This window comes from Propithecus coquereli, unplaced genomic scaffold (assembly GCF_000956105.1).
Source record: "Propithecus coquereli isolate 6110/MARCELLA unplaced genomic scaffold, Pcoq_1.0 Scaffold58, whole genome shotgun sequence".
Taxonomy (NCBI): domain Eukaryota; kingdom Metazoa; phylum Chordata; class Mammalia; order Primates; family Indriidae; genus Propithecus; species Propithecus coquereli.
This window is the reverse complement of record NW_012151729.1, coordinates 2062843-2086784: the sequence shown is the minus strand read 5'-3', so window position 1 is coordinate 2086784 and position 23942 is coordinate 2062843. Positions and strand designations below refer to the sequence as shown.

The window sequence follows — 23942 nt, the reverse complement described above, 5'->3', positions numbered from 1 at the left end:
CCGGCGACTTTTAGGCAGGAGGGGAATTCCCCAGACGCAGGAGCCGCCACCAGGCGGCCCCGCAAGGCCCAGCGGATGCCCCAGCCTGCCTGCTGGCAGGGCCCAGGGCCCTCCTTTGTCAGCCTCCACCTGTCACTTCCCAGACTGGCTGTCCCCTGCCATGAATTCCAGGGAGGGGAGGGGGCTCTAGGGAAGAGCAGGAAGCCTGATGATTCCTGGGCTGGACTGGAAACAAGCGCAGGCTCAGGGGCAGGCTCAGGGGCAGACTCAGGGGGCGACCTGGCCTGGCCTGCCTGGGTTCTCCGGAGAACCTCTGTTTCCCCCTTTGCCTGAGCTGGGCAATTCCAGTGCTCAGGGCCCCGAGGAAGTCGCCGGATGCCCAGCCCACATCCTCCTGCCCCATTCCTATCCCATCTGTGTCCACTTACTCTGTGGGTTCTCCACAGTGAAGGGAGAGCCACACTCCTCCCCTCGTGCACGCGGGTCTCATTCGGATACCACGGGAGGCCTCAGAGACCCACAGCGCAAGGAGCTCTGCACATCCCGGCTGCAGACCCCAGCACCTCACCCCCTCACCCCGAGCCTCAGGGCCCCCTGCTGTGAAATGGGGATAATGAGTGCGGCTTTGCCGACTCCTGCGATGGTAATTAAAATAAAATCGTGGTTTGCAGACATCCTTTGTGAACTGCTGACCACTTTACAAACAGAAGGTCTCTGTGCACTCCCTGAAAAGATGCTGGGGGAGGGGATGGAGAGGGCCATTCAGGTGAGCGGGCCTTTCTTGATCACTCCTGGTTCCAGAGTTTCTTCATTCTTCCAGGAACGTTTCTAGACCAATGAGGATACAGGGATGGACAAGTCAGACCGGCTTCCAGCCTTCTCAGAGCTCACAGACACTCAGGAGCCACATGTGGCTATTTAAACATGAGTGAATTAGAATCGAATAGAATTACAGCCACATGTGGCTAGCACATTGCACTGCACATACACACAACATCTCCATCATCTCAGAAAGTTCTGCTGGATAGCGTTGCTCTGGGGGCTGGGGGCAAATGAATAGGCAATTACAGCAAAGAGTCGTAGATGTGTGTGTTGGCAGGAGAAATGCAGCGGGGCTACAGGAGCCTGGACAAGACAGTGTCTGGTCAGGATGAACTGGGAAGTCTTCCTGGAGGAAGTGACACTCAAGCTGAGACCTGAGAGTAGCCAAGCAAAAGCATAAGGAAGGGTGCTCTCAGCAGCAAAAGGAATAGAATATACAAAGAGAAGAGAGAGTATATTCGGGGGACTGAAAATCGATCACTCTGAAAGGAGAGAGGGGTTTAAAGCAGATGATGGGGAGTAACAGAGGTGGACCTGGGGAGATAAGCAGGTCCAGGCCACAGGAAGCCACAGGCAGCCGTGGGGGGAAGACGGCTCAGAGGTGGGGGGGAAGTCTCCGCTGAATCCAATTCTCAACTGCTCCTTGCCCTTCAGATTCAGATGACATAGGGGAATGTTAGAAAGACCTCCTGGCCCAATGGCCCCACTTTACAGATGAGGAAGTGAAGGCCAGACAGGGGAAGTGACTTTCCAAGTGAGTAAATGGAGGGACTTCCTGACTCCTGGTCCAGTGCTCTTTCCCACACCACACTCAGTCCCTCAGTGACACTGCCACTTTTCAAGGGCTCAATTTCCACATATGGTGGGCAAGCGGCTACCATATCAGACTGCACAGATATTTCCATCACCACAGAAAGTGCAGTCGGGCAAATGGCACCAACGCTTGAGCTAGACCAGGGGCAAAGAAATAATGTATTTCCCTTGCATAGATCCTTTTCTCTGCAAGGAGTAAAAATACCTGTATTAATAATTCATCCCTAACGTTCCTGGATTGGGATATTCTCTCTATGCGTGATATTTTCTCTCTAGAGTCCACAATAATCTTAGATCCTTTGTGAGTTCACAGAGCCTGGCTTGGACCAGCTCCTGCCCATGGAGTCTTACAGGGCAGAGAGAGTCTTAAAGGACTGAAGAGGCTCAAGGAGCTGGACCAACATGAGCTGAGATCTCCAGTTTGGAACATTTGGCTTGCACATCCCAGGGGAAGGTTAGCTCTGAGCTCTCCCTGCTGAAATGCTGAGAGCAATCAGCTTCTCCCACGTTCTTTCCCACCTCTTCCTCCTCTAGCCATGGATTCCCTGAAATTGCCTTCCCTGTTCAGGCCAGAGGATAGACACCAAGGAAAAAGAGACCCTTGGACTGGGCATTAGTAGAGCTGAGTTTGAGTCCAGGCTCTGCCCTGTAGCCCTGGGCAAGTCCCTTCCCCTCTCTGTCCTCAGCTTCTCCTATAATGTGAGAGAATCAGACTGGATGATCACTAAGGGACCTTCCATTCTGACACTATAAGGAAGTCCAGAAGTTCAAAGGAAGGAGAAATTGGGGCGGGCCAAGGTGGTTAGGAAATCGTAACACTAATAGCTGATATTTAAGTGTATCCTGTGCCAGGCATAGTACTCAGTGTTCTTGAATGAGTTATTTCATGCATTCCTCATAAAAACCCTGAGACTGGTGTTGCTGTTTTACAAACGAGGAAACGGAGGCTCCTAGTGGTTTAAGCCCGCTGCTAGTAAGTGGCATAGCTAGAGTTCAAATTCAAGTAATGTCTCCAGTGCTCACGTGGAAGTGAGGAGACCTACGCTGGACCTCCGAAGATGGGTGAAATTTGGATACACGCAGGGAAACTCTCACAGGACCACTCTCTTGATAATTATCCAGCTTCACCTCACCCATCCAGCCCTAAACTCCTAGGTGTGACCCTGGTACTCCGTAGAGTTTGAGAAGCCCAAGCTCCCTGAGCTGGGTCTTCCAACTCCAAAGTGAGAATTATCTGCTCACATGCAGGCAGCCAAGGAGAACTCATTGTCATGAATCGGTGGGAGGTATTGAGTACGCTTTTACTTCTCTGAGTCACCCACGCATCAAATTCATAACTTTTGCAAAGTTCTACTCAAGCCAGGGAAGTTACCGTCTTCTCTGAACTTTCAGGACAGGCAGCTGAAAGAGGTCATAGAATTACAGATTTGCAGATGTTCACTGGCTCAATAGCCCACCCAGAGCCAGTGTGTCCTTCCCATCAGCAGGTGGCCACCCAAATTTTGCTGCTATACTTCCAAAGATGGGGAGCTTACGACCTCACAGGTAGCCTGTGGCATTGTCAGTCGGCTCTCACTTATATAAAGCTCACTTATATAAAGCCCCTCAATGGCTGACAAATTCCTACAAGGCCCTTTATGGTCTGACCTCTACTCACCATCCCTTCCCGGTTTCATTCCAGTCACACCTGGCGGTTTTTGGTTCATCAAATGTGCCAGCTTCTTTCTGTTGCCTTTTGGTTCCTTGCACGTGCCTTTCTCCTGGCCAGTGCCTACTTATTTTTCCTGTCTGAACTGAAGTGTGCCTTCTCTGGGAAGTTTTCATGACCTTCCCTGTCACTACAGCTCCCCTCCAGACAACAGCAGGCCCCTTGTTCTGCACTTCCAAGCCCTCCCTTCCTCTCTCCCTGTGCCTGTAATAAAATGATTTTTGATGTGGTTAGTTTAGTGTCTGACTAGAGCAATGGTTTTTAGCTGTGGGCAATTTTGTTTCCCACAGGACATATGGCAGTATCTGGAGACATTTTTGGTTGTCACAACTAGAGATGGGGTGTACTACTGGCATTTAGTGGGCAAAGGCCAGGAATGCTGCTAAACAGCCTACAATGCACAGGACAGATCCCCACGACAAAGAATTATCTGACCAGCGTGTCAATAGTGTTGTCAATGTCTCAGTAGGGGAACTTGTGCTAGAGTATAAGCCCCATGCAGCCAGGAATTATTTCTTCTTTGATTTTCACAATTTCCCCAGTGCCTAGCACACAGCAGGCAATCAACAAATGCTTCTGGAAGGGAAAGGAGGAAGGAGGGAAGGAGGAAATGGATTATAGAATGAAGTGCTAGACCACATGCAGTGTGGCTGACCTATACCATGTCCCTGAGGTTGGGAAGAGTGGCAGACAGGGGACAGAGATTGGAGACAGACCTCAGGAGCCTTGAACACTGGGCTGAAGGGGTTTTCTTTTGTTCTATAAGCAACAGGGAGCCATGGAAGACTTTCCACTAATGAAAGGTTTTTGAGGCTAAAAGTGATCTGATCAAACTGGCACTTAAGGAAGAGATCTGGGGACAGTGGGAAGTATGAGGAAGGAGATTTGACTCGTTAGTGGCAGAGGTAGGTCTTGGAGTCAGATGAGCTACCATTGCACCACGAGGTTGCACGAGGTTGAGTCCGCAAAATATCCCTCCTTATTTTATTGATACACGTTGGGCGACCCTGGTTGCAGACAAATGTCTGAAGAGCTGGAAGCGACTAGACAGATAATTCAAAAACATTTTGAGTTTATATGCATCTGCTAGGTGCCAGGCCCACTGCTGTTACTGACTCACCATGTGACCACAGCAGTAACTTCCTCTCTCTTTCCCTCACCCTCCTCATCTATGAAAGGGGGTCAATTCTCTTTGCCTGTTTATAACACTAGGAAGAGCTGTGTGCACAAAAAGGGTACCCATTAGAATAATTTTATAGAGAATATTATAGGACAGGAGGTTGTCAATCTTAATGTGCATCAGCCTATCTGATCCCCATTTGGTCTTAGATCAGCGAGCCACAATCCTGGCTGCACATCCGAATCACCTGGGGAGCTTTGTGAAAATGCAGATGCCCAGGCCCCACCCCAGGCTAATCAAATCAGAATCTCCAGGGTTGTGGCCCGGGCACAGTTATTTGCAAAGCTCCCCAGGTGATTCTGAGAAGCAAGGTTGTAGCCACTGCCCTAGATGTTGCCCTCTTTACAATCGGTTCTGACGCAGGTGGTCCCAGGACCTCGCTATCCTTGGGTCGCTGTGATCTCCCAACTTGAACTTGTTCTGCCTTTTTGTATCAGGAAGGTGACTTCTCCGTACCAGAATCAGAGACTGTCAGGACAACAAACGTGAGGAAAGAAGAGAGCTCTATCCTTCTTTTTGTGGGTCACAGAACCTTACACATGGTAGATGGGAAAGGAAAAATTCAAACTCGAACTAGGTCACAAAGTGGAGAGGAGGTGTATGTAATTGTGTCAGCGTTTGAAAAATGGGATTCGGGGATGCATTTGCAACATTGTGCTTTCCAAGGAAACAGATACGAGGCAGTTATGTTGTAAGATTCCTGTCAAAGGCAGAGGATCCAAGTACAAATGTTGCAAGACTGTGCTGCCAAAGGAAGTGGCTTCTTAGTCTGTCAGATCTCGAACACAGCTTCGAGATGATCTTGATCAATCTTCTCACTGGACAGAGGGGAAACTAACGCCGGAGAGGGGAAGGCAGGTGCCCGGGGCCGGGCAGGGGCTGCTGATGAGCTAGCTTTACCATCCAGACCTGCCGACCCCCTCCTACCTGCTGCCCTTTGCCTTACTCTTCAAGTATGTATCCCCTCACTGGTTTTCTCCAAGTCTCTTCTGGACAGGGTCCAAGGTCAAAGGATGAGACTGAATCTGTGTGCCTGGCTCTACACCTGCCAGACGACAGGGGCCACAGTCAGCGGGTGGCAGCGGCAAGCCAGAGAGGAAGGAGCAGCATCTGCTGATGTGGCCTGACCTCAGAAAGGAAGCCTGGTCACCAGGGGGAATTTCCCCGGGTGAGGGCTCATGTCTATGCAAATATTCCCCTTCGATTAACCTGGACCCTAGGAAGGGAGAGGAAGAAGAGGAAAGAGGACACTGGGAAAGACAGAGGGGGGCCTGAACATCCCCAGAGTTCCAGGTGCTGTGCTAAACTCCTTGTATTAATCTCATGGCGCCTCTAAAACATCCTCCAAGGTAGGAAAATCGGGAGCCTGAGGCCCGGTGAGAAGGTGTGTTGCCCGAGAGGAAGCAGCACATTCAAACCCCAACGGGAGACCTGGCCTCAGGGAGAGGCGATGATGGTGACGATGGATTTGGTGCTGCTGCCGCTGACGAAGGTGACAGTAATGAGGCTTGGGCCCCAGAAGTCTAGCGAAGTTTCATTTTAAGTTTCCTTCTCACTCACCAGGGGAGTTTTATCCTGGGAACAGCCAAAGGCACCAGGAAGGTAGTGACCCTGACTCACCTTGGGCAAATCCCAGCACTCTGGTTTTTCAAGGCCCAATGGTGGCAGGGCATGTGGTTGCTGGCACTGTTAACCCCTTCACCGCCAGCTTCCAGAACACTCCTGGGACAGGGAATGGAATGGGATCCCTGCTTTTGAAGGAGACTCTGTTTCTCCCTCCTTTAAATTTCACTCACCTAGAGCCTCGCGGTCTCCCGGAAGCCTTCCCTGGGGACTCCTTTCCCAAGGCTTCATCCCATTTACTGTCTGGTTCTACAGGGGGCTGGGCTGGTCTTGTCTCCCAGCGCAGGATGCCCAGTAGGACAGAGCTCGAGTCAGGGGCTGTTGAGCTCCATGGGGCCTGGTTGTTTCTCCCCCGGTCCAAGAGCTTCCAAAAGAACAGGCAGGTCCCTGATTTCTGTAGTTGTGTGCAGCACAACTAAGGCTGTATGCCAAGGAAAGTGTGAGTGTGTCTATGCCCCAGCAAGTTAGGGTCCTTGTGTGAGGTGTTTCCCGTGTGGCCAGCAGTATATATATATAGACAACCATGTCTATTTCTGGTTACCAGCAGTGCCTTTGTGTGCCTACTCATTTTCTTTTTCTCTATGTGGCCAACAATGTGTGTTTCTGTGTGCACGTTTCTGGCAGAGTGTGCGCCTCTGTATTACCAGCAGTGTGTTTCTGATTCTAGCGCGTGCCCTGTGGGTATGGCTGGCAGCGATTTGGAATTCTGTGTGTGACAAGCAGTGTTTACGGGCTTTGAGTTGATGCCAGGTGTAAGGGAAACTGGGGAATGGAAACAGCCTATCCCGCCCTCCCAGGTCAAGGTCCACAGCCTTCAAGATGGGGAAGCCAGGGGGAGGGGCTGACAGCAGCTGGGGGCACAGTAGGCAGATGGTGGCAATTGAGAGGAAAGGGAGGGCCCATCCCACAGAAGGAAATGCGTGTTCTGGAAACATCTTAGAACAGCTGGTCCCAGATGGCTCTGGTTTAGGGCTTTGGCAGTCCCTACCTAGCTGAGAGGAGGGCAGTGGGATGGCCTGCACCAGGAGTCTTTGGTCTCCTGTCCCACCTCTGGGTTCGCAGGTAATACCTGGCTTCACATCTGCCTCCTCCCCCCCACTGCCCACAGCAGGTTGAGGCCCTGTCCTTGTTTTCTTGCTCCCCAAGGTCTTTCTTCTCTTCTCCAGCTCTGCTTCCTCTGTGCTGGTTTATGTCTTCATCCCTTCACATTCAGGGACCCTAGCTGCTGGCCCTGTCTCCTCCACACTGGCCCCCAGGGGTATCTTTTCTAAAGGACATCTCTAATCATATTACTCCCCAACCACACATTCAGGGGCTAGCCCAGGATGGAGCGCGGTGGTGTCATCACAGCTCACTGCAGCCTCGAACTCCTGGGCTCACATGATCCTCCTGCCTCAGCCTCCTAAGCAGCTGTTACTACAGGTACACACCACCATGCCCAGCTAATTTTTTTATTTTTTTGTAGAGACGGGGTCTCACTATGTTGCCCAGGCTGCCCTCCAACTCCTGACCTCAAGTGATCCTCCCACCTTGGCCTCCTAAAGTGCTGGGATTACAGGCAAGAGCTATTGCACCCGGCCAACTCCACAGTTTTTAGCTTGGACTCTTGGTGACCTTCCAAGATGGTGTCCTCGCAAAGCAGTTGATATGCCCAAGGCCCCCCCAGGAGTACGCCCAACCGCTTCTAATTTCCCAACTGTGTGCCTTGCTTCAGGCATTGCCTCTGCTTGGAAATCATTCCCTCCTTCAATATTTTTTACAGGTGAGAGCTTCTCATGCATCTTTGGAGGTGCCTCTCCAATGCCCACTTTTTCAAGGAGCCTCTGTCAGTCCTTGCTGTGGGGAGCCTGGGGCCTGTGCACTCAGTGTCCCTTGCTTCTGTGTGCTTGGCTGAGTTTGTTCTGATCATCTTTCCCCAGCAGCTCCCTGAGGGCGAGGGGCATAGTGCAGGGAGTCAGTAGCCCGCAGAGGCTGTTGAAAGAGGCTCCCCCTCTCTGAGCCTGTTTACTCTTCTATAAAATGGAATCCTGCCTATTATTATTAATAGAGTCAATGAACTTACTGTGTCCTTCCTATGATCTGGACAGTGCGCTCAGAGATATACGTACGCTGTCTTATTTAATTTTCACAACCCTGTGAGATAGAAACATTTGTCATTCCCATTTTATGGATGAGGAAATGAAGGCACAGACAGGTGGAGTGGCTTATCTGTTAATACATCCAGTAGCAGCTGGCTGGGATTGGAACCCAGGCCTGCCTGCCCCCACAGATCTAAGCCCTGCGTAGAGGACGCAGCCACGTAACTAGAATTTCCCACTCGCCTCACTGTAACCGTAAAGTGGGGAAATCTCCTTTAGGAACCCCGAGGTCTGGTGGGGAATGGAGAAACGTGCTAGAGCGCTCATTTACCGCTTCTGGGTTCTGAAATTCGGGTTGGGCAACTTGACACTTCTCCCTCCCATTCTCAGCTCAGGCTCGCTTCCGCCAGCAAGAGGTACAGGAGGAAGCGTTAGCGGAGACAGCAGGGCCTGGAATCAGGAGACCTGGATTCTAGCATTTACTAATACCACGGTCACAATGCTGTTCCCTGGGCCTCCGTTACCAAACGTGTGTCACAGGAGGGTTGGCTGGGGTCAGCTCTAAGACCATTTCCAGCTCAGTCAATCCATGATGTGCTGCCTGTATCTTCAGACATTTGTGTCACCACTTGGAGCCTCAGTTTCCTCATCATTAAATGAGGGTGAGCACCCCAGTATTGCTGCAAAGGAAGTAATGGCTATGGACGCGAAGTTTCTCAAGTGGGATTACTCTGGCGGCGCCTCCTTGCTCTCAGCTGCGCTGGGGCACAGCCTATACCAGGGGCTTTCGAATAGCCAACAGCGCCCATGGGGCTCTCCATTGGCAGGACGTGTGAGAGCAGCAGTTCCCAGTAGCTGCTCTCTGCTCGGGTTAAAATGGCAACCCCCTCCCAACCAAAGACCAAGGTCAGCTCATCCCAGTGCAGAGCTTCTGGAAGGGGTCTGCCCTGAAGGGGAAATGCATGGCTCCAGGCAGGAGGGGGAGCAGCGAGGAGGTAGGGGGCTCAGTGGGTGACAACAAGGCAGGAGAAAACACAGGTGCTTATAAAAGCACCGCAGCTGGGCCAGCGCTGCAGTTCCAGTTCTGTCTGCCGCTAACTCGCTGTGTGGCCCTGGGCCAGTGCTTCTTCTCTGTGGAAGTGACAGTTGTGTCATCTGCAACTGAGAGAGGGAGGTGGGAATTTCTGAGGGCCCCTTCCACACTTAGAGCATCACAACCATCCTCCCTTTCTCCCACGTTGAGACAGCTGTGGTTTGGGCTTCTGCTTTCTCTTTCCTTTTAGTTTTTATTTAGCCCCCACCGCTTCTCCTCGTTGAACTTTGCTCATCTCCAGCGTCATTTCAGAGAGAGCAGAGAGGAAGGGACGCTCAGTGGAAGCTCCTTAAAGACCAGAACCACAAGGATTCGTATCTGTAGTGCCTAGCACATGACATGGCATGTAGGAGCCATTCATTAAGTATAAGCTGCGTGAATGAGTAAAGCAGTGAATGAATGGGATGCTTGGATTTAGAATAGTGGCTACACCTTCCCCTGCTACAACTCCAAGAAAAAATGTGGTTCGTCCTGCAGGCACCTGGCTCTTAGCAGGATTGTTGCAACAGCCTCCCAACTGGCCACCCTTCCTTCACAGGTTTTTTTTTTTTGAGACGGAGTCTGGCTCTGTTGCCCTGGCAGAGTGCCGTGGCATCAGCCTAGCTCACAGCAACCTCAGACTCCTGGGCTCAAGCAATCCTACTGCCTTAGCCTCCCGAGTAGCTGGGACTACAGGCATGCGCCACCATGCCCGGCTAATTTTTTCTATATATATATTTTTATCTGTCCAGATAATTTCTTTCTATTTTTAGTAGAGACGGGATCTCGCTTTTGCTCGGGCTGATCTCAAACTCCTGACCTTGAGCGATCCACCCGCCTCGGCCTCCCAGAGTGCTAGGATTACAGGCGTGAGCCACCGCGCCCAGCCCCGTCATAGGTTTTTCTCATGTGCGTAGCTAGATACACCTTCCCCACCCGAGAACCTCCAAAGGCTCCCCCTAGGTTATAAGAGAAAATCCTGACATTCAAGGTCCTCCATAATAGGGTGCAAACTCCCACATCTAATTTCATCCACCTCACCTAACACCGTAGGGTCTCCCTCCTGCTGCCCACCCATCCCAGAAGGCAACCGCCTTAACTGAAAATTAAGTGAAAAATGAATGTTGAGGCATACATGGTAAGTGCTCAATTTTAGCTATTTTTTTTTTTTTTTGAGACAAGAGTCTTGCTCTGTTGCCCACGCTACAGTGCTATGGCATCAGCCTAGCTCACAGCAACCTCAAACTCCTAGGCACAAGTGATCCTCCTGCCTCGGCCTCCTGAGTAGCTGGGACTACAGGCATGTGCCCACCACATCCAGCTAATTTTTTCGATTTTTAGTACAAACAGGGTCTCACTCTTGCTGAGGCTGGAGGCTGGTCTCAAACTCCCAAGCTCAAGTGATCCTCCCACCTCAGCCTCCCATAGCACTAGGATTACAAGCACGAGCCACCGCGCCCGGCCTTAGCTATTCTCATTTCTGGTTCCTGGGCCCCCTCTTCCATATGCCCCTCGGCATCCTCACTTCTAGTCCTCGGATTCCACTGGTCTTTCCCGTCCTCCCCTGGCCCATTTCCCTCAGAATATATTTTTAAGGCATTTTCCTTTTTGGCTTCAGATGCCTCTGTGATCTGTAGCCAACTGACTTGAAATCAAAGCCAGAAAACATTAATGGGCTCCACCTCTCAGTATCTACAGTGGAGCCTGGCTCTGAGCTGGTATTGCTGTCAGCTGACCCCAAGCCTGGCAGGTGCTGTGCTGAGCACTTCCACAAATCAGCTCATTTTACTCCCACAGGCTATTGGACAGGTAGAATTAGCCCCATTTTACAGATAAGGAAACTGAGGTTCATGTGCTCATAGTTACAAAGGTCTTACTCCAAAGCTCTTAACCATTTCGTTAATTTATCTTTCAGTAACAGTTTAAGTTTGGCAAACACCCCAGAAAGCTCTTAGCTGATCCTCAAGGCTTGTGGGCTCACACGCTGCTAGAGCAAAGGAAGTGGAGAAGACACAACGGGGTACATTTCCTTAGTTGCAGACTCATACGCCCGAGATAGAGAGACAGCTCTTCCAAATGACTGGGTGCAACCCCTCATCATATAAATGGAGAAACAGCCCCAGTGAGGGCAATGGCTGGTCTAAGATCACACTGCGAGGGAGGGACAAGACCAGACTCAGCAAGTCTCTCGACTGCCTGTGCTATCTGCAAAGCTACTACCATAAACGTGCACTGAACTGCAATAAACTGCTCTGGTCAGCCAGGGCAGCGGGCAGAGCTCTCTAGCCAGCCGGCAGCCTCACGCCATGGTCATTGGCCAATCTTAGACCCAAGTCACGGGCCAGAAGTGGGCTGGAGGAGGGGAAGGCAGGGAAATTGCAGTTGAGCCCACTTGCTTATCGGTGTCCTTCATGAAGTGGAAACTTTCCACGGGCCTCCCCAGATCGCGATCACATCTGGTGCCCCTGAAGAGTTCAAAAGAGGAAGTTTGGGTTTGGTTGTAATGGCTGAAAAACACACATAGAGAAATGTCCAGGCAGTGAGAGGGGAGGAGAGGGCACCTGAGCTCAAACTCCCCTGTGGGCTTCCCAGGAAACACCTTGGAAGAGTTTAAAGACATAACTCACTCATGGGCAGATGTCACAACCTCAAGCTCTAATAAGGAAAATCCAGGCTGCAGGTTCTAGACGGAAGACAGAGGCCCTCATTGGAAATGTTTACGTGTTTGTGCATCTCTTTTCTTTTTTTTTTTTGCCCAGGCTAGAGTGAGTGCGGTGGCGTCAGCCTAGCTCACAGCAACCTCAAACTCCTGGGCTCAAGCGATCCTCCTGCCTCAGCCTCCCGAGTAGCTGGGACTACAGGCATGCGCCACCATGCCCAGCTAATTTTTTTCTATGTATTTTTAGTTGTCTGATTAATTTCTTTCTATCTTTAGTAGAGACAGGGTCTCGCTCTTGCTCAGGCTGGTCTCGAACTCCTGAGCTCAAATAATCCGCCCGCCTCGGCGTGAGCCACCGTGCGCGGCCTTCATTTCTTTTTTAAAGAGGGAAGTGTCAAGGGAATGAACTGGAGGCACATGAACTGGACGTTCACGTTAGAAGGGAAGCCAAGATGTTTTCATCCCACTCCCTCATTTTGTAGACAAGAAAGTAGAGACTCAGGGAGAGAAGGGGACTGGCCAGAGGTCAGAACACAAGTGCATGGCAGATGCAAATTCGAACCCTGGCTTCCTGCTCCCGGGCCAGGATTCCAGCACAGCCTGGATGGAGATGGGTGTCAGTTTGCCCAAGCGCATATTAATAACTCCTCCCGCTACCCCAGCGCACTCGACTGGCACTTGCTACCAACCCGCCATTCAAAGCACACACACCACTCATTACAGACAGAGGCTCAGTATGTTTCTGGATTTGACAAAGCCCAAACCAGGGCACAGGCTGTGGCAAGGGAAGGAAGCTGGGAAAGGCTGAGGCGTCAGGGGAGTGAAGGTGGACGGGGTCTATGGCTATGGTTCTTCAGCCGCTCGGCCGTGAGCAGGAGTGACCGTGCTGGGTCCTCAGTGGCCCGTGGGGGTGGGAGCCTTTCCTAAGCCCCAGTTGAAGACAAGAGTCCAACCCTAACCCTCCCCGCACCCCGCCCGTTCCTGTCTCTGGAGCTGGAACAATCGCGCTTGGCCATGGCGGCTGGAGCTGCTGACTGTTTCTCGGCAGAAGTGCCCGCCAAAGCTGGTGGCCCTAGTCCTCACCACCACAGACAGCCAGTAGGGCCTTCAGGAAGTCTCCGGAGGTGTCGCCCTGGCAGGGGCAGAGGGAGAGCAGAGTGAGTGAAAACAGTCCTTCTGGCCTCAATGTCCCTCCCATTGTCGCCCATCGGTCTGGACATCTCCCCTGGCAGCGTAGCTGCTGCACCAAGACCAGAGGGATCTCCCTAACACATACACGTGACCATGTTCCATCTGTGCCTCCTGTTACCCTCAGGAAGATGTGCAAACTCCGGGACTGGCTTCACAGCCCTTTGCGATCTGTCACTGCAGAGCTCTGCAGCTTCACCTGCTGCCTTCCTTCTGGGAGCATCCAGGTCCTCTTCCCACCCCCCCACCCCGCCCGTCAAGCATGCCCTGTGCCATGCCCTGCCCCAAATCCTGTCCGTGGCACTGCGCTCTGCTCTGAGAAGCGCCAGGCCCACCATCTTGCCTTAGGAGGCAGAATGAACTCCAACCTCCCTTGGTCCCCTTGTACCCTTGTACTCTGCTAATACTCTCCCCTCATGGCCCGTCGCACACTGTGCCACGTGATTCCTTATTTGAACAAAGATTATCGTGCTCTAGCTGCCAGACCATTCCTGGGAATGTGTACGAACATCACCACGTGCAGACACATCACGAGGGTCTGGCACACAGGTCGGGCTGGGGGAGGCCAGGCTTTCTCCCACATGGGACGGCTCTCCTCTTAGAGGGGCACCTGTCCTTTCTATGAGATATGGATTTTTTTGAGTTTTTTGGATTTATTTTTTGATATGATTTTTGAAAAACAATGTACTATCATCATAAACAATTAAAATCAAAGAAAAGATTATACAGTAAAAGTGTTCCTCCCATCCTTGACCCCCTGGTTCCCCATATCAAGAGGTGGCCACTGTTAATTTTTTCTTTCTTTTCTCTTTTTTTAAAGACTAGTCAAGTGCAGTAGTGGGAAGGGGGAAAGTAGTAGAACAAGGAGTTTGACCTGTGACTAACTGTGAACAGTCAAGTGAGATAACTCACTACCTTCGGACCAGCCTGTTAACTACTTTCTTGTACGGTTTTCCAGCCATTGTCTATGTACATACAAATATGTGTACTTGTATAACAACCCTTTTCTACACAAATGGACACGTGTCCTGTTCTGGGCTGTACTTTGACAAGATTCCAAATCAGTACACAGATTTCCCAGGGTTTCTTATGGCTGTATATATTCTAGCATATGGATGGGCCATAATCTATTTAACCAGTTCTGTAGGGAGGGCTTCCAGTCTTTTGCTACTATCAACAATGCTGGCATAAATATCCTCTTACATGTCTTTGAGAACATCGTAGCAATGTCTGTAGGATAAATTCCTACAATTACCAAGTCAAAAATATACATACTTTACATTTAGAAACTGCCAAATTACCCTTTGAAATGTGCTGGTGGTTTACGTTCCTACCAAGTCTACATGAGAATGCCTGAGAGATGCCCAGTCTTGTCAGCCAAGTATGGATAGCATCAAACCATAAGATCCTGGCCAATATCAAAGACCAAAAAAATGGGCTCCATATGTCAAAGAAGTCAGACATAAAAGGTCACATATTACATGGTTCCATCTATATAAACTATCTAGAAAAGGCAAATCAACAGAGATAGAAAGTAGCTTGGTGGCTGCCTGTGGTTGGGTGGAAATAGGTGGGCAGGGATAAGAGAACTTAGTGGGATGATGGAAATGTTTGGAAACTGGATGGTGGTGAAGGTTGCACAACTCAGTGAATTTACTAAAAATTATTGACTTGCACCCTTAAAACAGGTGGATTTTATGGTATGTAAATTATACTTCAATAAAATGTTTTTTTTTTCTTTTTCTTGAAACAGGGTCTCCCTACATTACCCAGGCTGGCCCAAACTCCTGGGCTCAAGCGATCCTCCTGCCTCAGACTCCTGAGCAGCTGGGACTATGGGTGTTTGCCGCTGTGTCTGGCTGATTTTTCTATTTTTTGTAGAGACAGGGTCTCACTTGTGCTCACACAGAACTCCTGGCCTCAAGCGATCTTCTGCCTTGGCCTCCCAAAGTGCTAGGATTACAGGGGTGAGCCACCTCGCCCGGCCTAAAGTTGTTTTTAAAAAGCAAAAAATGAGCTCTTGTTTTATTTGGAAATCTTTAATTATATACCTTTGATTCTTCTGGAATTTATTTTGGTATAAACAATGAGGCAGGTCTCCTTTCATTTAGCAATATCCTGGCTGTTCTAAGAGGTAATCCAGTGGGAAAAAGACAATGGGAATAAAAAGACTTCTAATCTTATATTAGGGATCTGACACTTGCTCCCTTCCCACTGACCTCTAACCCCACCCTTACCTCAATGGCTTGGTGGAGAGACATGTCGTATTTCTCAATGAATTCTCGCCGGATGTTGAGCAGGTCGATCTCGCTCCGGGAGATCATGATCCTGGTGAGGGTCTTCTCGTCCGTGCCAGCGCCCTGGTGGAGCCAGGCAAGAGGGAGACATAGGTAGGAGGAGAGGCAGAGATAGGTCAGGCAAGACATAGTGGGTGTCCACCTCTGTCCCTTTTACCTTCCAAAACCAGGGTGGGCTATTCTGCCTCTGCCTTCCACAAATAGTCCTGACCAAAACACTCCTATGCCCAGGACTGGCCAGACTGAGAGGCAAAAAAGGCCCGTATGGGTTGAACAGTATCCTCTCCAAAATTCACGTCCAATGGGAAACTCAGAACGTGATCTAATTTGGAAATAGGGTCTTTGCACATGCAGTAAGTTAAGATGACACCATAAAGGATTAGGGTGGGCCCTAAACCAATCATTAGTAGCTTGCAAGAAAAGGAGAGGGGACACTACCATACGGACAGAAGGCCATGTGAAGATAAAGGCAGAGACTGGAGTGTTGTCTTCACAAGCCAAGAAATACAAGGGCCTCCGGCAACCAGAAGCTAGGAGAACGGCATGGGACAGTTCTCCCTCAAGGCCTCCAGAAGGAACCAACCCTGCTGACACCTTGAATTTGAACTTCTGGCTTCCAGAACTGTGACAGAATTAATTTCTGTCATCACCCAATTTGTGGTGATTTGTTACAGCAGCCCTGGGAAACTAATATGGGGCAGAAGGAGAGGACACAAGGCATGGAATGCATGGGCAGCCAGGGCCCGCCTCTACCCCCAGGGAGCGAGGAATGCCAGCTCAGGAGCCAGCATAAGGTTCGAGTCCCAGCTCTGCCATTTAGGAGCCATATAAACTTGGGCAGAGTTTTAAGCTCCCCAGGCCTCAGTTTCTTCCTCTATAAAATGAGGATACTATCGTGACCTCGCAGGGTTGCCACGAGGGTCAACTGTGGTCAGGGAGGTGAAACACTTGGCACAGGGCTTGGTGCTCATGAGCACAGGGTAAGTGATCAAGAAATGGTTGTCGTGCTTGGGACTGTAGGCTGACAGGGTCTCAGGCTCCTTCCCACCCACCAGCCTGCCCAGGCTCTGCCAGCAGTTGAGACTCCGGTGGCTGGGCTAAGAGGATGGCCAGTGTGGCCTGGGCTCTTCAGGAAAGGCAGAGCTAGTCCCAGAGCTGAGCACTTTTGACCTTTGACAATCATTTGTCATAGGAGGCCCTGTGTCGCCTGCTAGAACATGAGCTCTGAGAGGGCAGAGACTGTGTCTTACTCAGCCCCGTGTTCCTAGAGCAGGTTTCTCAACCTTGACGGTTCAGGCTAGACAATTCTTTGTTGCAGAGCTGTCCTGTGCATTGTAGGACGTTCAACTGGATCCCTGCTTTCTTCCCACCAGATGCCAGTAGCAATACACTCCAAGTTGTGACAAGCAAAAGAAGTGTCCAGACATTGCCAAATGTCCTCTCGGGGCCAAAATCACCCCTGATTGGAAACTACCGTCCTAGAGCCAGACAGGGGCAGATGTCGATAAATATCAAATGGGAGGAAACAGCTGCCAGACGTCCTGATCGGGGGATGGCACACACCTGTCTTTATGTGTGCATGGAAGTCAGTGCCGGAAGGGAAAGGAGCGAATGAGCATGTTTTCTTACCTTCATGGATTTATAAAGTTTGTCGGCAAAGAAGAGAGGCTTGTTCTTGACGCTTTGAACTGGTGGGAAGAGGAGAGAGATGCAGGGAGCCTGGTCAGGGGACGTACACCCGGCCTCTGGACTGGGCTCCCCACCCCGCCCCACCTCCTCTCCCACAGCCTGGGTCTGCAGATCATTGCCAACCCCAGGGTCATGCTTGGGGGTGACCCCTTCACCCTGCCATCCCAGGGCCTCCTTGTCTGGCTCATCCCTTGGCCTGGCTCTCACTTGGTTGCAACTCATTTCCTGCTAAGGTGCTTATAGCTAACCAAGGTTAGTATAGGATTCAAAAGGAATTAACTCGTCACGAACCCAAGGCACTGCGCCTCACATTTTTAAGTGCATCGGAATCACCTGAGAAGCTTGTTTAACACTCAGGTTTTAGGCTCCATCCTACAGATTCAGATTCTAGAAACATTTTGAGCACTGGTTCTCAAAGTGTGTTTTCTGGACCAACAATATCAGCACCACTCGGGAACTTGGAAGAAATGCAAATTCTCATGCCCCACCCCAGATGCGCTGGAACTGAAACTGGAGGTGGGTGACCAACGCGTCCCAATTTGCCTGGGACGGTCCTGGTTTTAGCACCTAAAGCCCTGCACAAATCATGACAGTTGATCGCCCCACTCTAGTACAGCCTAATGTTTGAGAGCTACTCGATTACAGAAATACCGCCCCAAAGAATGGCTGTTCGTTGGCATAATTTAAGGCACCATGCTAATCCCTGGGGCTGAGTGCTGCCCAGAGCCTGCACACTCTGGCCACACTGGCAGCCCACGCTCCTCACGCCAACCCCAGATAATGCCTGCCTGGTTAGGCCAACTCAGCCCTTTCTCAAGGCCTTAGCTTCATTTCAAGGCCCCAGAGCCCACATGGGGGTGTCTCAGATAGCTTTAGGGAGGAGGAACCAGATACCAGCTCCAGAGCCGGAGTGACCTGGACATAAAAGCATCTTTAAGAGAACAAGGGGCCAGAGGCTGGAGCTGCTCCCTCCAAGGGCACAGTCATACAAGGGACTCCCCTGCAGCAGACTCAGGAGCCCCACGGGAAAGATCATATCACACATCTTCCCCCCCAGCTCTGCATGCAGCTCCCTAATACCTTCCAAACCAACCCCAAACTCCTCAGCCTGGAGTCCAAGCACCTGTCCTCCTTCACTACCTTACCACCCTTGCTCCCCCATTCTCTGAATATACCGGGAATTCCTTTGTGCCTTGTCCTCCTAGTATGGATGTGTTCATTGACGCAATGCGTTTTACAGTAAATGAATTAAGACACTAATAATAATCAATGCTAATGGAAACCACAACTTCGATCCTTGCTCGTGCCCACTCATCCGTATTTACACACGCAGAGACTGAGATCCCAAAGGGCAAGACTTTTCCAAAGTCAAGAACTCAAATATGTAAGAAAAGAGTAACCGAAGAGAGTGCTGGGAGGAGGAAAGAGTGTGTGTGATGTGTATATGTATAGTGTGTGTCTTGTATGTGTGTATGTGGTGTGTGTGTATTAAGTGGTATGCATGTGTCGTGTGTGACTAGTGTCTATGTGCAGATGTAGTGTCATGTGTGTAGCGTATGTGTATAGTGTGTGTAGCGTGTGTATGTGCAATGTGCTTTGTGTATGTAGTGTTGTGAGCATGTGTGTATGTGTGTGTGTGCATATACCCTAGTCCTGCAGGACACTGTGCCTCCCCCTGCCCTGCCCTCGCCTTCTGTTCCTTTCCCAGGGAGAATTGTTTTCTCATCCTGTGCTGCAGCCTGGAACAGTCCTCATACTCCCCAACAATCACAGGTCAGGCAGGGCCCTGGAGGCCACCTGTGGTAGCACTTGCTTTCCAATACTAGTAGCTGAGGGGGCTGCCAAAGTTACACTCTTCCAGAAAATCTGGCCAAGTTCCTAATGCCCAGCCCCTTCCCTTGGTCCCCGCCAGTTACCGATGGCCACAAACGCATCCCTGACGTCTCCAGACATCTCCTTCTTGATGGTGTGCTCCACGTCATAGTTGGTCATCTTGATGAACTCCTGGAAGACTGGCCCCAAGAGAAGCCCCGGAGGAGGGGGGTGAGCTCCAGTTTGGGAGTTGGAGGAGCCCACCCTCCCCTGCCCCGCCAGGTCTGCACATAGGCCGTGCCCAGGAGAGTGGAAAGGGCGGCAGGCATGGCCGCAGCCAGGCCGAAATGCATCCGGCGGGATCACTGCGAGAGGGAAGTTGTGACATCAAGGCTGCTTTGGGCTTTCAGTGCCAGTCAGAGCCTGCAGGCCCGGCCAGCAACCCCAGAGCCTTGGACAAGTTCTGGGAACCTCGGCCGGGGTAGTAAAAAGGCCAGGGGTCCTGGTCATGGCTCTGCTTCTAGCTCACTGAGTGACCTCAAGTGACCCTTCCCCTTTCTGGGCCTCTTCTTCCTCCTGTGTCAAGTTGGGACAGAGACTATTGTAAGTAATGACACTTGGGAGTAATGATAACACTTGGGAAGCACTTGCTGTGTGCCAGGCATTGTGTAAGTGCTCTACCCATGTTGTATGTTTTACATCTTCACAACAGTCATGTGAGGTAGAACTAAAACCCCCATTCCTAGATAAGGGAGTTCAGACATAGACATTCAGTAACTTGCTTGAGGCCACACGGCTGGTAAAGGGGGGATTCAAATCAAGGTTGCCCAGCACCCAGGTGCATTCTTTTAGCCACTGCGCTAAAGCACCTTAAGTATGGAAAAGTGCCAGACACAGGCATGTTAAAATGTAAATGTCTCAGTGGAAAGGGTACTTCACGGTCACCTAACAGCAGGGCCACTGCATACTGGGGTGCCGTGTGCATGGGGTGGCCTGTGGTTCAAACCACTCCTCACTCCCTTGGTCCTGGCAGAGATCACACGTGGATCATGAGGCTGAACCTCAGAATCCTTCTCAGCACAACATTCCAGGCAGCTACTACCAATCCATCAGAGTTGGCCTTCAGGGTGAAATTCACTTGCTATCCTAATCCCAGGCGTCCACCTGTAACCCTGGAGAGGTGAACCGAGTTGGCTCAAGGCTGAGCCATGGTCAGCAGTAGAACCAGGACTAGAATCCATCTAGTCCATTAGCCATGATACTCCACTGCTGGGGCAAGGAGGTAGGTGGGTAACTCCTCCTCTCCTCTCATCAGATTTGGGGATATTCCTGCTGAATTGGGAGGGGAGGAGGTCAGGCCTCACCTCTGCGGAGGTGCGGGTAGCTACGGGTGCACAGGATCATCATGAAACGCGTCTCCAAGGAAGTTTTGTCTCCACTGGGCGTGTCTGCTATTTCCTGCAGAGCCCAAGTTGGGGCAAGGATTTGGGAGGGGAGACAAAAGAAAGCCTTGGTTATTATTCACATGCACATCTTTGTCTGGGCTGAGGACAGCAGAAGCTGGGCTAACCAGCCATCCAAGGGAGCTGAGATTGGCCCCGTCTTCCTCCCTCCCCCTCAAGCACAATGAACTCACACTCCCATCAAGTTCCCAGGTGCCCTGTGGACTGACACAGAAGGCCTTAGCACTGAGGACTTGGCCTCAGGGCCATGGACCTGGGCCCTCCCTGGGCAAGAGACTTGACATTCTCCTTCCATCCTTCAACCTCTCTGAAAGACCCCCTGCCACCCCCAAACGTGTATGTGCTCACTTGCAGGAAAGATGGCCTAGCCAGCGTTTCCCCAAGCAAGGTCAAAGGCAAACATATGTTAACACCCTGCATGTGTATGTTTCCACAATTATCTTCTAGCCAGCTATCAGTTTTATTTATACTGATATTAAATGTCCTTTAAAATAACTCATTTTAGGTTTAAAACTGAGTCAATTTAAAGGTAACTATAAATAGCTGATGGTTATATAGCACAAATCCTGCCAGAGATGAACGGCCAAATTTTGGGAAACACTTGCCTGGCCCATCTTTTGCCCGGCAGGGTCCCTAAGGGTCCCTAAGGGTCCCGGAAGCGGAGAGAGAGAAGCTGCAGAGCAAACCCCCCAAATCATGGCCCAATTTTGCCCCATGAGGCCCAGCCCCAGGGCCCAGCCAGACTTTACTCAGGCCCTTAAAATCCAAACAGAGAACAGGACACTCACCAAGATCTCAGCAGCCACCTGAGAGCAGGGAGGAGAGAGAGGAGGGAGAGAGGGAAGGCATGAGTCAGAGGAGGCCGGCAGGTTGGCCCTGGGGTGCAGGGTGAGGGGGCCTGGCTGGGAGTGGCGGAGATCCCAGGAGACCCCGAGGGAAATAGGGACATGATGGGGGACAGGGAAGAGGGAAAAATACCCTTCTCTGACTTTTTGGGCTGGAGCTCAAAATGGGGCTAGGCCTAGCGTTAACTAAAGATGTGGTCCCCAGAGGGATAAGACAAAGAGAGAAACGGGGACTCTACCCTATGCACCCCATAACCTAGAGCAGACTCCAGGCCTCAGTTTCCTTGTCTGCAAACAGAGATAAATGATCCCCATCACTTCTTTCCAGAGCCACTGAGAAGTTAAAATGTGAGGAGTGCAAAGTTCCCTGCACCCTTTAGCACGTCCAGAGTTGGAAGGGGTTGGGAGACAGGTAATCTAGCACCTCATGCTACACACAGGAAAAGCAGGCCAGCCAGTCGGGCTGAAGGAGAGGTGACTGGCCTGGGGACACACAGCCAAGCGGAGGTGGGAAAGTCATTTTACAAGGGTTACTGTTAATTGTTGCAATATGCAGAGCACAAAATTCTGTGGTTAGGACACTATTTTGTTAGGCAAATAGCTGTGATTTTGAGCGCCTGGGAACAAAATACAGCCAGCCCTTGCGTACCCAGACTGAGTTTTGCTTTTGCCTTTTCCCCGGAAGCTCTGCTGACCCCTTTGTTCTATTGGATAGACTGAAACTACTCTCTTCGTAAAATTCACAGTAGCTTACACTATGGAAACTTCTGTCTTCTTTTTATTATATAATACACATTGGCAACATCTATCAGAAGTTAAAATATATATGCCTGTTTGAGCAAGCAATTATGTTGCTAGGAATCTGCCTTACAGATACACTTGGCAAAAGTCTCCCAAGATACAATGCAAGACTGTTCCCTGCAGCATTCTTTGTAATAGAGAAAAATTGGGAAGTGTGAAGAGATGACTTGTTACACAAGCTGTGGTTTATCCAAGCAATAGGAACAATCCAGGGGGCTCTTAATAAGAATGAGATTTATCTACAGTGCTGACAAGGAGAGTTTCCATTTAAATTAAGTAAAAAAGTAAAGTACAGCACATTCTATAAGAGTATTTCTTTTACCTTGATAAGAAACCATAAATACTGTCTCAGACTTACAGGGAAGTACATAAGAAATTGTCAAGATGCTGTTAACAGTGGTTGCCATTGAGGAGAAAGACTATGTAGCAAAGTGTTTGCATTTTCTTTTATTCTTTCTGAAATTTTACATTTACGTTTCCTAAACATGCAAATATATTATTTCATTTTTTTATTTCAATGTCAAATAGGAGTTATCAGGGCTGCTAGGATTATGGGCTGCTTCTGGTTTTCCAAGACTTTTCTGTATTGGAAACAACCTAGTTGAACCTTGAGGACATTATACTAAGCAAAATAAGCCAGTCACAAGAGAACAAATACTATACAATTCCACTTACACGGAGTGCTTACAGTCATCAGATTTCTTAGACAGAAAGTAGAATTGTGGTTGCTAGGGGCTGGTGGATAGGCAAATGGGGAGTGACTGTTCAATGGGTCCAGAGTTCTAGTTTTGCAAGATGATGACTTCTGGAGATGGATGGCGGTGATGGTCACCTAACAATGTGAATGTACTTAAGGCCACTGAGCTGTACACTCAAAAATGATTAATATGGTAAATTTTGTTATATACATTTTATCAAAAAAAATTTTTAAAGTTACACTAAAAAAACTTAGTATTTTTTTTTTTTACAAACAGAGGAAGATGTTTACAAAATTAAACAAAAAGAATTTAAAGTGCCAAATATTCTCATTTATTCAGGCAAGAGAACCTGAGATACATTAGTTTGTTCAAAGCATCCTCAAGACAATAATATCTGTAGTATTAAAAAATGTGGTGGGGCACAAAAGCTTTTCCTTATTAGCCTAGCTACTTCATGCAAAATTTCATCTGGGCTGTTCCTCAAAAGGTTAAACATAGAGTTAGCATATGATCCAACAATTCTACTCCTGGGTAGATACCTAAGAGAAATAAAAACCTATGTATGTGTACACAAAAATGTGTACACAGATTTTCATAGCAGCATTAGTCATAATAGCCAAAAAGTGGAAACAAGCCAAATCTCCATCAGCTGATGAATGGACAATGGAATATTACTTGGTAAAGGAAAGGAATGGAGTACTGACACATGCTACAACACGGATGACCCTGGAAAACACCATGCTAAGGCCAGGAGTGGTGGCTCACGTCTGTAATATTAACACTCAGGGAGTCTGAGGCAGAAGGATTGCTTGAGGCCAGGAGTTCAAGACCAACCTTAGCAAGAGCAAGACCCCATCTCTACTAAAAGTAGAAAGAAATTAGCCGGGCAACTAAAATAGGAAAAAAAAAAAAAAATTAGCTGGGCATGGTGGCACATGCCTGTAGTCCCAGCTACTCGGGAGGCTGAAGCAGGAGGATCGCTTGAGCCCAGGAGTTTGAGGTTGCTGTGAGCTAAGCTGACACTATGGCACTCTAGCCCAGAGCAAGACTCTGTCTCGAAAAATCAAAAAAACACCATGCTAAATGAAAGAAGCCAGTCCCAAAAGGCCAGATATTGTGATTTCATTTACATGAGATGTCCGGAATAGGCAAATCTAGAGAGACAGAAAGCAGATTAGTGGTTGCCTAGGCCTC

At 49.8% G+C, this 23942-nt stretch overlaps 1 protein-coding gene across 1 annotated transcript in view; it reads right to left on the bottom strand.

Moving 5' to 3' along the window:
- Positions 1 to 12672: 12672 nt before the first annotated feature.
- The window catches only part of ANXA6 (annexin A6), a 51285-nt gene continuing 40015 nt past the window's right edge, over positions 12673 to 23942 (bottom strand). The window contains exons 21-26 of the mRNA XM_012658224.1: positions 21193 to 21210; positions 20306 to 20399; positions 19046 to 19141; positions 17070 to 17128; positions 15381 to 15503; positions 12673 to 13087 (exon numbers count right to left, since the gene is read on the bottom strand). Of these exons, the coding sequence (XP_012513678.1) occupies positions 13028 to 13087; positions 15381 to 15503; positions 17070 to 17128; positions 19046 to 19141; positions 20306 to 20399; positions 21193 to 21210 (450 nt within the window). The 3' untranslated portion in view covers positions 12673 to 13027. The remainder of the gene's footprint in view (positions 13088 to 15380; positions 15504 to 17069; positions 17129 to 19045; positions 19142 to 20305; positions 20400 to 21192; positions 21211 to 23942) is intronic.